The sequence below is a fragment of the Perognathus longimembris genome, chromosome 11 (genome assembly GCF_023159225.1).
Source record: "Perognathus longimembris pacificus isolate PPM17 chromosome 11, ASM2315922v1, whole genome shotgun sequence".
NCBI lineage: Eukaryota > Metazoa > Chordata > Mammalia > Rodentia > Heteromyidae > Perognathus > Perognathus longimembris.
The window spans coordinates 18,760,012-18,772,774 of NC_063171.1; the positions used below are offsets into that span (position 1 = coordinate 18,760,012).

The 12,763-nt window shown below is 43.2% G+C and overlaps 1 protein-coding gene across 1 annotated transcript in view; it reads left to right on the forward strand.

The window, feature by feature from the left end:
* The first annotated feature begins 10,364 nt into the window (after positions 1 to 10,364).
* Colgalt2 (collagen beta(1-O)galactosyltransferase 2) overlaps positions 10,365 to 12,763 on the forward strand; it is a 103,125-nt gene continuing 100,726 nt past the window's right edge. Inside the window, exon 1 of the mRNA XM_048356968.1 lies at positions 10,365 to 10,640. Within this exon, the coding sequence (XP_048212925.1) occupies positions 10,378 to 10,640 (263 nt within the window). The 5' untranslated portion in view covers positions 10,365 to 10,377. The remainder of the gene's footprint in view (positions 10,641 to 12,763) is intronic.

Here is a 12,763-nt window from a genome sequence, read left to right on the forward strand (position 1 = left end):
AAGGGTAGGGTGGGAGCAAGGGGTGGCTAGGAGACTGTTAATACGAATCCCAGTCAGAAATGTGGCTCCAGTAGTAGAGCCAGGAGCACAGAAGCTCTAGGACAGCGTCCAGGCCCCCAGTTCAAGCCCCATCACCGGCATAAAAAGTAAATAATTAAATAACTCAGAGTTCCAGGTAGAAGAGAAATTCTTCGCCACATGATCAACTAAGAACTTGCCGTCGGAGTGACAGATAAGGATTTTAGAGTGACTTTTATTACAACCATCCCCAGTGAAGTAAAGCATGTTGTCCATGGATGGAAACCCGGAAACAAGTAGAAAATGTCAGCAGTGAGCAGTGCAAAAGGAAAGTTTAAAACCCAGACGGGCCCTTCTGCTACTAATTCTAATTTCAGAAATAGCTCTTTGGGCCGTTTTAACAGCTAAGACAAATTACAGAGAACGAAGTAAGTAAATTTGATGCAATCTAAGGTGAACAAAGAAAAAAATGGAAAACGTCCTTGGAGTTGTGCTATGGTGATGTTAATAAGCAGCCTAACACACGTGTTAATAACGAAAAAGAATGGGTCAGAAAAAAAAGAAAAAACAATGGACAAAATGTTGCCAAATTTGATGAAAGACATAAGATTTCCAATATAACAATGATTTTTTTTTTTAAAGTAACACATAGGAGCCTGTTCTATTTCAAACTGTGGCAAATAAAAGAAAAACAGCCTTGAATGCATTAAAAGAAAAGAAAAAGTCACACATTAGGACTTAAAAATTGTCCTAGAACATGTTGGATTTCAATTAAATCATTAACATTAGATTTCACAAAGTAGCTACAATACTCCAAAGAAATAACTAGTGCTGAAATAACCGGGTTCCTTGAAGCCCTGAACACTGCCATTAAAGTAATTAGAAAAGAATAGATCTAATCTCTCTGGTCCCTAAAAATCTAAGTCAGTTCATATAAAGTTACTTATAGAATTAGTAGCATTTTGTTCCTTAGGTGAGTAGAAAGGAAATTCTATAAACCAGTAAAAAAAAAAAATAGTCTAAAGAAATTAGATACTATGTGAACAAGGCTCAAAACTTATCTTTAAAAAAAAAAAAGACTGTCAGCTTAAGTTCTAAGAAAAAGAGCTAGGGCAGAAAGGAAAGCCCAAAAGGATGAAGAAAGAGCCATAAATGGATAAAGCAACAGATAAATGCTGCTCTTGGGCAAATACGTTAAGTATTATTGCTTAGAAAATAAGCATGATATATTCAAGCATAAATATTAAGTGATTCTGACTTTTAATATCAGTAGGAGTATGAAAATGGAGTGTCTCTTAGCTGTCACCTTGAGCCATAAAAATAATTTGAACTTAGGGCTTGCTAAGCAAGTCTGTAATATTGTTAAGCCAAGCCTCTAGACCTTTTTTGCACTGGTTATTTTGAGATAGTCTTGCTTTTTGCTTGGCCAGTACCTGGACTATGTTCTAATATTTTATGCTTCCCACTATAGGTGGGATGACAAGTGTATACCCCCTTCTTCTAAGATTGGAGTCTTCTGAACTTTTCACTTGATCTTACCTAGAACCTTGAGTCTCCTGATCTCAGTCCTCTACATAGCTGGGATGATGGTAAGCACCACTGTGCCCCAATTTTGGCCAAAAAGGTGTTTCAAGCTTGTTTTGCTAAGGCTGTCCTCCATCTATAATCTTCCCATTCTCTCCTCCTGAGTAGCTAGAATTTTAGGTATAAGATACTTCACTTTGCTAAATAAGTTTTGTTGGTTGGAAATGAGTAGAGTTAAATACAAAAGATTAAAACATTGAAAATGGCTCTTCTGGCAATCTGTAGTGAAATGCATTAGAGAATTGGATAGAGGCTCAGCTTCTGATTGGCTGAAGGATTTCTCCTCTTACAACTGCCTCAGTAGTTCACTATATCAGAGAACCAAAGTGGCTAGGGGGAATTAAACAGGTAACCAAAAATAATGAAATTCCCTCCTTAGTTTACTGCACTTAATCAAAGTCTGTGTAATTTGGCACGTAGTATACTGATGTTCCAGCCTGATACTGCAAGCCAGACCATTTTATTCCTGCAAAAGAAATCTCTGATATCCAGCAGAGAGGCATTAATTCAGCTAGAGTCTCAAGAGGAAAAGCAAACACAGAACTGTGATGCAAACCTTTAGTGTGCTAGAAAAAAAAAAAGAAAGCATTTTAAAAGGCTTTTACATGGTGCTGTTTTTAGACTTAAGTTACAAAATACAGGCTAGCTTTCTAGATCAGCTTTTTGTTCATTAAGTTTTCATATATGTCTTGTTAAGTATTTGTACACAAACCACATAATTTCTGTTCTGTTTTAAGAATAGCTGAGATTCTTACTCTAGTGAAATATTTAGGAATCTATAGCATTTTATCATTCACATGCACTAACATATATAAGAGGACTGCCATGGTATAGAGAGCTACTTAAACTAATGGTATTCTTTCCATTTTTTCCCATAAATTTCAAGTGCTATCTAAATCAGGAAATAATATATTTGATTTTAAAGGGAATGTTTACATTTAGAACAAAACAACACAAAGAAAAATGTTATGGAGAACACTATGAATGTCATTCAAGGTTATTATAAAAATAAATAATTGAATAGGAATGCTGTTCATTTGGAAAGACTCAGTATTATAAAGATGGCAGTCTGACCCTAACTGGTCTATTGATTCTAGCAATCCCAATCAAGATTCTTCTAATACTTGATAAACTGCTTCTGAAATGTAGACATAAAAGTCCCAAAATGAGTTTTCTTAAGAACAAATGGAGTGGACTTTTATGCAGGTCTACAATTAAAAGTATGTGATAGGGGCTCCGGCAGCGTCCACTCCTTGTGGCCACGGTCTGGGGCAGGGTGGCTGCGGGCCTGGTTCTGGCCTCCTGAGGCCAAAGGCTCCGAGATCTTAGCGTGCCCCAGCAACAGAAGCCTGAGCGGCCTTCCCCGGTGCTCCGCCGCCATGAAGGTGAAGATTAAGTGTTGGAACGGCCTGGCCACTTGGCTGTGGGTGGCCAATGACAAGAACTGCGGCATCTGCAGGATGGCGTTCAACGGGGGCTGTCCGGACTGTGAGTGACCTCTGTCCTGCTCTGTCCTGCTCCCTGGGGCCTGGGGGCCCCAGCCAGCCTGGCCCGCACCAGGGAGGCCGAGGCAGGCCGGTGTCAAATTCAAGGTCAAGTCTACCTAGCGAAAGCTGTTTCCAGAAAATGCTTTCACATGGTGCAAGACACGCAAAATCCACTCAGGAAGCTGATATCTGAGAATCCAGGCCCAAAGCCAGTCCGAGACAACAAGCCAGGCCCTTATCGCCCATGTAACTAGCAAAAAAGCCAGAACTGAAGTAGAGAGTGCGTGGGGCCGGGAGACCAAGCCCTAGTACCACACAATTACGGTTTCATTTCTCAAAGTGGAACAGATTAAAAAAGACCCCTGGCAGCTGGGCCTTTTGAATCATGCCTGCAATCCTAGCTACTCAAACGGCTGGGGATCTGTGAGGACTGTGATGGGAAGACAGCCTCTGCGGGAAAGTCTAGCCAGAAGTGAAGCTCTGACTGGAAATGTGGCCTAGTGGTAAAGTGCTCACCTCGTATACATGAAGCCCTGGGCTCCATTCCTCAGCACCACATACATAGAAAAGGCCAGACATGGCACTGTGGCTCAAGTGGTAGAGTGCTAGCCTTGAGCAAAAAGAAGCCAGGGACAGTGCTCAGGCCCTGAGTCCAAGGCCCAGGACTGGCAAAAAACAACAACAGAAGTGGAGCTCTGGCTTAAGTGGTAGAGTGCAAGCTTGGAGCAGAAGTCAAGGGGCAGTGCCTAGGTCCTGAGTTCATGCCCCAGGACTAGCACAAAAAGGAAAGACCCACGTGCAGTACATTAAAGAACAAAGAATACCATGATATTGTCACGTTTGCTGCATTTTTGTGCTTAAGTATTTTAAGGTAAACTCTGAATATGATCTGTTTATAAACTATAAGCACACTTTAAAAAAAAAGTATGTGATAAGGCCAAGTGTTCTGCTACATGTCTATAATCCCAGCACTCATAAAGTGAATATAAGAAGAATCCAAGCTTGAGGTCAGTCTGGCCTATTCTGCAAGATTGTATTTGGAGAGGTAGGGGGGGATGGAAAAGGAAAGGGAAGGTAAGAGAGAGCAGGAAAGGGAGAGGAGAAGGAGGAAAAGAGAATGAGAATGTGATGTTGGTACGGAAATAGGTGAATAAACAGAACAAAATAGAAAGTCAAGGAACAGAGCAGGGCAGATGTTCCTTGACTGACAGATATGGGAAGAGAAAAGGAAGGACAATTCAAAATAATTGTACAGAAGCAAAAGCAAACACTTTGAATTCTTTAGTTATATATACATACATATATATACAAAAGAGTCTTTTGTAACTATAAAATACAGATTGCTTTCTTCAACAAGACCTCAAAACATAAGCTATATGAAAAATGCTTGACAAATTTCATTCTATTTTAATTAAGAATTTCTGACACAATGATTCAAAGAAGGCATTTATGACACACAATGAGAAAAGATAAGGCTCAAGCCTATAACATTAGCTCCTAAGATCTAAGATCTGAGGACTGAGGTTCTAAGCAGCCCAAGCAGACAAATCTTAGAGACTCTTAACAAGCCAGAAAAAGGCAGAAGTAGAGATATGGTTCAAGTGGTAAATAAAAATAAGCCTAAGGAGAGAGTGAAGCCCTGAAAAAGGTGGGGAGGGGAATATGACAAGATACCTAGAATATATACAGAACTCCTCAAAAGTAGTTAGGAAACAACAAAACATTAAAATTTGCAATTAAAATGTTAATAACTTGCCACTTAACTTCAACCCTAGGCAGCCACCATTCTAATATCTGTAAGTTACACATTATTTATCTTTTTGTGACTAGCTTATTTCATTTATCATAATGTCCTCAAGCCTGAAGTATTAGAGCACATGTGAAAACTTCCCTTATAATATACCATAATAGGCATTTACCACAATTTGCTTAAATGGATATTCATTGGCTTACAGGTTGCTCTATCTTTCAGCTGTTGTACCCAATGCTGCTTTGTACATGAACATCCAAATATCTGAATTTTCTGGGTGTTTTTTTGTGTGTTGTATACTCAAAAGTGAAATGCTGGATCATACAATAATTCTGTTTTATTTATAAGGAAGTGTTATACTATTTTCCATGGCAGCTATACATTTTAACATTCACAGCACCAGCATACAAATTCCAGCTTTTCTGAATCCTTACCACAGTTTGCTATTTTCTATTTTGTCCTTTGCCAGTAGCCTTCCTAGTGGGTATACGATATTATTGTAGTTTTGATATTCATTGCCCATATGATTGATGGTGGTGAGAAACTTTGCATGTGCTTATAGAGTTATTTCATATTTCTTGGGAGAAACATCTATTCAAAGTTCTTTGTCTGTTTTCAGGAAATGATTATAAAATCATACAATTTTTCTTCTAGGCTCCAGCCGTGTTCTACTCGTTGCAGTTTCCCAAGGTTTGTGCAGTTGCATTTACTTGAAATCCCATCATGTCTTACCTTTTGTCTTCTATTTCCTAGCATACACTACTCATTCCCCAACACTTTAAAATCAAGACAGTTCAATTCTGATTCTTTGCTGCTTGGTCAGAGTTCTTCCTCTCTCCCCCTTTCCCTTTCTAGAAAGTTCCTATGCCCATACACAGGAACTTGCCTTGTCCTTAGAGTTCCACTCTACCAGTGAGGGTTCCATTCCATTAGTCTCCTTCACCAAAGCTTTTTAAAAAAAATTTATATTTTTCCCTTCTTTATTGTCAAAGTGAAATACAGAGGGGTTACAGTTTCATATGTAAGGCAAGTACATTTCTTTCTTTTTTTCACATTTCTTTTTTTGGTGGGGGGGTTAAGTTGTTACATGTATTTTACAGTATACATTTTTACATTCACAATGATGAAAATTGTCATTCTACTCTAAATAGTCTATGAAGTCTATGATCTTTAACAATACAGACACTTTCTCCATTTCAGGTGATATGTACTTTATGTTTCTTTTGTTTAGCAATATTCGTTCCCTCCTTCATTCATTCATTCCTTCCTTCCCAATCCTACCCATGAGATGCTTCACCATAGCTTTATATAGTGCCTCTCAGCTTAGATGCTGAGATGAAAAATTCAAAAAGAAGATAGTCCCTAATATCCTTCTTTCAAATACTTTCATGTTGGAATGGCATACTTATTCATTCAAATGAATTTTACATGGTAGCATTTTAGGCTGGATGGAAGAGAGTAATACAATCCAGGTAGTGGAAGAAAGACCTTTTGGTACAGAAGAGACCAACCTAGATGTTTGAGCCCCTCTCCCCACTGTACCCCACTAGGGCTATGCAGAGCACAAGCCACCTTTTTACCCCTATTTTCTGTCCCCAGCAAACAATTCAAATATTTAACATCCAAATGCTAAATTGGCATTTAGTTATTTCATACATGTTCATTGAGCAAAAAGTGAAGCACACTTTTTTTTTTCCAGTAGAAACTGGTGTTCAGAAAGATGATGTCCAAGGCCACACGGAGAACCAGTGACACAAATAAGGCAGAAATTCAGCTCCATCTCTAAGCTCCAACTTCAAGCAATTGCTGCACTTTCTAGAATGTTTCTGCTTCCAAAAAGGCATGTGCTCCCTCCCCTTCTTGGCTGTAGAGTTACAGAAACCTCAAGACGTTTCCCTGCAAGAAGGCTTCTGTCCATCTTGGAGGTCCTACTCCTGCCACAGCTAGACTAAGTGCCAAAGTTAGAGAAGCTCCCTTGTCTCCAGAGGAGGCCTCCTGTGCTGGTGTGTGGGGGGGTGGTGGTGAAGGGGGGGGAAGGACAGGAGAGCAGGTGCCCACGTGAGAACTCTTGGGACAGTCTAATGGCAAGGGAGACCAGGACCAGTTTTCACTCAACCACTTTCCATGACAGAACATTTTAAGCAATGGGTATTTAAACAATATAATTGACTTTATTTTTTTAATTAAGTTTTGCAAATTAACTCACTAATTCTATGGGGGAAGAAAAAAAATCCAGAGTCACATCACTAATTTACAATTGACTCATGGAATGAGTCTGTGAGTAAAACAGCTCCCCCTCCTCCCTTCCGACCCCCACCCCACTCCCCCCTGGGGTCTCCTTCTGTCACATACTTGGCCATTGCCTTAATATGCTATGAAACTAATTAGCACTCTAAATTGACTCTAAGATTCAAACAAGTATCTTTCATATAATGCGAGGAAACTTTGGATCTCATCCACTTAGCAGACAGTAGTTCTTTCGGAAGACCTCTGGAGAAATGAGCTCATTGTACTATTAGAGGCCATGAAGGGTCAAGCACCCACTGTTTTATATGCTTCTTCATTGTAAAAAAAAAATGAGCTCAGATAAGCTGCGAAATTAACAGGAGGAAGACTGCACATATATGGGTTCCTACTTTTTTTTTTGCCAGTCTTGGGGCTTGAACTCAGGGCCTGAGCACTGTCACTGGATTCTTTCTGCTCAAGGCTAGCACTCTACCACTTGAGCCACAGTGCCACTTCTAGCTTTTTCTATATATATAGTACTGAAGAATCGAACCTAGGGCTTCATGTATGCGAGGCAAGCACTCTCCCACTAGGCCATATTCCCAGCCCAGTGGGTTCCTACTTTTAAACTATCTCTGCCTGCCAGAAAGTGAACAAATGGTGAATGTGAACCACCAATTCCTAAGGCCTGGTGGGGGTCTGAGTCTTGAAAGTTGAATGAAACATAGGCCAAGGAAGGAAAAAGAAGAAAGAACAACCAACCCTTTGAATAGTCCCTCACACCACCACCACCTCTGTAGAAGTACCCATGTCTTCCCCTCTCCCTTTGCTGTGGCTGGCATGTACTTCTGTCATGACACTTGTAGTAGATGGTTAACTCTGCCCCCTCTACAAGATCGTTAGCACCTGAAACAGGGTCAGTTTCCTCAGGAAGATGGAGGGGGAAGGAAATGGCCATGGGATGTTAATCATAAAAAGATGAAATTAGAGAAGAGGTTGGGGCTAGAGATTCTGATTTGGAAGATACACTAACACCAGGGGACCATAGTGGTCACAAAGTAGCACATAATGACAGATTTTACTTGCAGACAGACAAGTAAAATCTTAGCATGCAGAAATTATGTGACAGAGGCCTGGAAAGGTAAGCACTAGAAAGCACTCACTAAATTCACCATTGCTGGAGTCAGCTGTGTGTTTTCCCAGTTCAGGAAAGGGCTGAAGCCACACTGCATTGTGGTAGATGAAAGGAAGTACAGGACCCTTCCTTTAAGGAGCTTGGACCAGAGGGGGTCAACAGAAAGAAACAGAGGTTTCGATAAAATTTTTGCTTTGTTTTAGAGGTAAGAGAGACACACTATTGTAAGATTGACATGAAGAAGTTGCTAGAAAAGGACCAGTTGAAAATTTGATGGAGAGTTGAGCTGAATAATGATGAAAAACATGTCCTAGAAGAGGGCCTACAGGCTGGGAGCCCTTAGTGGGAACAGGAGTGGACTGCAGGGGGCTGGGGGAGTTGAATGAAGGAGATGACTTCTGAGGGAGTGAGGGGGGCAAAGAAAGAAGCTTTCCAGCCATTGTGGAGAAAGATTAATGCAACAAGGAAAGGATCTGAGGACAACTGAAGGCTACTTGGGAGCTGATGGCCATGGAATACATAGCAGCCCCCATGTACACTCATAGTCAGAGGCCAGTGTTAACAAGGAGAACTCACAGGGCATTACACACTCCTCCAAGCTGTCTTCCCGAGTAAGCAAGTGCATTGCAATTTCGTCTCATGTGCTTTTCCCTCCCCCACCCCTTTCCTTTCCTCTACTCTCTTCACTGCATCAACTATGGATTTTGCTACTCTTTGTTAGTTTGGGTCATTAAGGAAAAGAAAACCATCCAGTGAATCTTTCCTTCTTCCTTATCTTTGGACCTTTGAACAGGTCCATTAGGACTTTATGTTTATTGTAAGGGGTCTGGTCACTAAAATTCTCCAAGTCAAATGCTGAAAGAGGTGACATTGATCAATGATGCATTTTATTCATAAACTGACATGTTACACTGTAACCCTTTTGTATAATGACAATACAATATAACACAATTAGAATAATAAAATAAAAATGAAATAAAAGTCGCCAGGTCTTCAAATTTAGTGTTATTGGGTGTTTCCTCCATCAAGAATGAATTTCAGGAGAAGTTGCGTGCCTAAGGAAAAGCAAATATTTTTTTTTTTTTAATTTTTTTTATTATCAATTGAACATAAATTTTTTTTTTTACAAGGTGCTGTGCAAAGAGGGTGCAGTTACATAGTAGGGCATTGTGTACATTTCTTGTGATATCTTACAACCTGTTTTCCCATCCCTTGTCTAGGTCAGGTAGACCCATATGCAGTATACAATGTATCAAGCACATATACAGTGTTCACAGACTTGGTCTCTACTGTCTCTCCATCTCCCTTTGTTAACAGTCATATATCAGGGAGATCATGCCCCTTTGTTTTCTGTGTTCTAGGCTTGTCTCACTCAACATTATTTGTTCGAGTTCTGACCATTTCCCTGCAAATAACAATATTTCACCATTCCTAATCGCTATGTAGTATTCCATTGTGTATAAGTACCATATTTTTTGGATCCATTCATCTGTGGAGGGGCATCTGGGTTGTTTCCAAATTTTGGCTATTGTGAATTGTGCGAAAAGCAAATATTTTGACCTTTGATATTTTTTGAAAATTATTTAACACAGGCACGAATAGTTAGGGTGAATTCCCAATTTAGAATCCTACTCGTTTGTCAATAGGTGCATTGAGAAAACCTGCAAACATTGCATCACTGTGAAAGACTCAGACTGCGGTTTGCCCAAAACAGAATAAATTTTCTTGGTGTTGTACCGTTATGTACACACACACACACACACACACACACACACACACACACACGCCCATTGGCAGACACGGCCACACCTCACAGTCCCGGAGAAAGCCACAGCTCTCAGCTGTACAAGCTGAGCCTGGACTGGAGGAACTTTCCGCCGGACTCAGGACCGACGGCCGCCACTGAGCGAGCCTGGGAGGCGGCAGGTACGCGGTGCACACCGGCGGCGTGGGGACCTGGGCGGTGCTGCGGCGGTCCGAGGGCCCAGAGAGCTGCAGGACTCGGTGCCCGTGCGCACGCTGGCCGGCCAGGGGAGCTGCAAGCCGCGGCAGCCCCTGCAGCCTCCCGGATCTCCGGGAACCGGCCGTCTGCCCACTGCGCCAGCCTCGGGCGCCCTCGGGCCGCGGGGCTCTGCGCTCCCGGCTGGACCGCCCCGCTGCCGGCCCCAGGCTGGAACATGGCTGCGCGCCCCGCCGCCTCCCTCGCCTGGTCGCTGCTGCTCCTGTCCTCCGCGCTGCTCCGCGGTGGCTGTAGGGCACGCTTCGCCGCGGAGCCGGACTCGGAGGACGACGAGGAAGAGGCGATCGTTTTCCCCGAGTCGCCTCTGCAGAGAGCCACGGTGATGGTGGCCATCCTCGCCCGCAACGCTGCGCACACGCTGCCTCACTTCCTCGGCTGCCTGGAGCGGCTGGACTACCCCAAGAGCAGGATGGCCATCTGGTGAGCGCCGTGGCGGTGGCCGCGGGAAGCCGGAGACCCCCCCACCCCCACCCCTTGCTGCTTGCGCTGCTCCCGCTGCTCCCGTGCTGATCGGGCTGGGGAGGCGCGCGGGGCTGCGTGCACGCGGGGTGCTCGCTTGGGAACATGGGTGCTCCTGCGTGGATATGGGTGCTGTGTGCATTGGATCCTTCTGACATTGCTCCCACCCAAAGGGGCTGGAGGAGAAAGTTTCAACTCTTGAAGTTCCTTCTAAGTCCCGGGCCCTGGAGGAAGGAGATGGGGTCCCCTCCCCCACTGCGACCCTCGGAGCACAACTGACTAGCAACCGGTTCCACTGAGGGAGAATGTGCTGCTCTGATTTCATGGTGCCCCCTCCCTGCTCCCCTGCTAGTGGTTCTATCCAGGGGTTGGAAGTCTGGTGCCTTCGCAGTGCTCCGGGCTATCTCAGCTTGTGTGTCCTCCAGGGCTGGGTCTCGGTGCTCAGAAGCAATCCCAGGGCATCTCGTACTGGGGCGTGATGAAGCTGCCCGTGGGAACAGAGCCAAGTTTTTCTCTGAATGAAACACATGTGCTTGCTGAAGGTTCGGATCAGGGACCAGGGAGGGGAGCTACCCACTCCCTCCGTGACCCTCAGTCCAGGCGCACACCCTTTAAAATAAATCCAAGTATCAGAGGCGAGAATCGGCCAGGTCATTGGGGGGCAAGTTTGGGATCAAGTTCTAGTTTTGCTATTTATTCATTCTGTGACCCTTGAGTGAGTTACTGAACTGAACAGGTCTCCTCCTCCCCTCCCCCAGGAGGTCAGAGTCCAGGTCACCTCCGAGCAGTTTTATCTGGTGTTAGCACAGGGAGCTGTCCTCACACAGGCTGATGCGTCCTCACTTGGTGGTGGGCAGCAGGAGGGGGGGGGGGCGGGGATAGCGACCGCGGCGGCGGGAAGGGCAGCCTTACCACCCAGCCGGTGAGGTGCAGAGGTGGGAAAGCAAACAAGGGCTGGGAGAGCACTGTGAGGCACACTGCTTCACTGTGCCGCGATATACGCTATACGTGACGGCCTCCACGGAGCAGGGTACCCAAGTGGGAAGTGGGCTGCCGCCCAGCCAGCTTTCAACCAGAAGGAAGAACATTTTTATTTATTTTAACTATTTCCCTTCCAAAAGAAAATTTGGGGGGAAAAAAAGTTAGTCCCTTTTGTTGTTGTAATGGTGGTTACAGTAATGGAGTTTGAACTCAGGGTATCTTGCTTGCTTGTCAGGTACTTTACCACCTGAGCCATACCTCCTATTCTGCCTTTTGACTCCTACAATATGTCTGCTCAGGCTGGCTTCAGACCTTTATTCAAAAATCACAGCCTTCTCAGTAGCCAGGATGATAGGTGTAACACACCAGAGCACTCAATAAACTTGAAGGAGAAATACTCTGATCCTTCTTTTATAAAGGAAGAAACGGAGACTTGTTCAGTTCAATAACTCACTCAAAGGCCACACGGTTAATAAATGACAAAAAAAGAATTTGATCCCGAACTTGCCCCTAAAGACTGCCTAGAAAACTTGTTTGTAATTATAGGTTTTATACAAACCTATAAATTAGGAGAGTTGAATTATTTATCAATAGTTTGATATGTGATTTGGGCTAGGTAGGTGGAATTCAATAATAAAATGTGAGAAAAATAAAATTAATAAAAATTCCTTCCAGCTCTTGAATTCCGTAGGCTTTATAATATGATTAGATTCAACCAACCAATGAATGTACACCCTAACTCCCCTGAGCATTCCAGTGTATGTGGACGATGGTATTGTTTAAATGGGTAGCATTCTACAGCTGCATAGATTTTTGTGGTCTATTTCCCCTACCTCTCCATGTCATTGTACCTTATGGCCACAGTGTTGGGCAGTAAGAAAACTCAAAGAGCTTAGGTAAAGACATGGACAGCCCCTGAAGTACTTACTGCAGACTCTCCTTTGAAAACTCTTGATTCTGTCTTAGAAAGCATGTACCACTTATTAGGCACTGACAATTTTAAATTGTCTCTAGCTCTTAAAGGGCTTTCATCAAGCAAACAAAAAAGGTGAACAAAAGCTGGCTCCTTCTAGATAAACATGGCTTTTCTTACTGAGCATTGT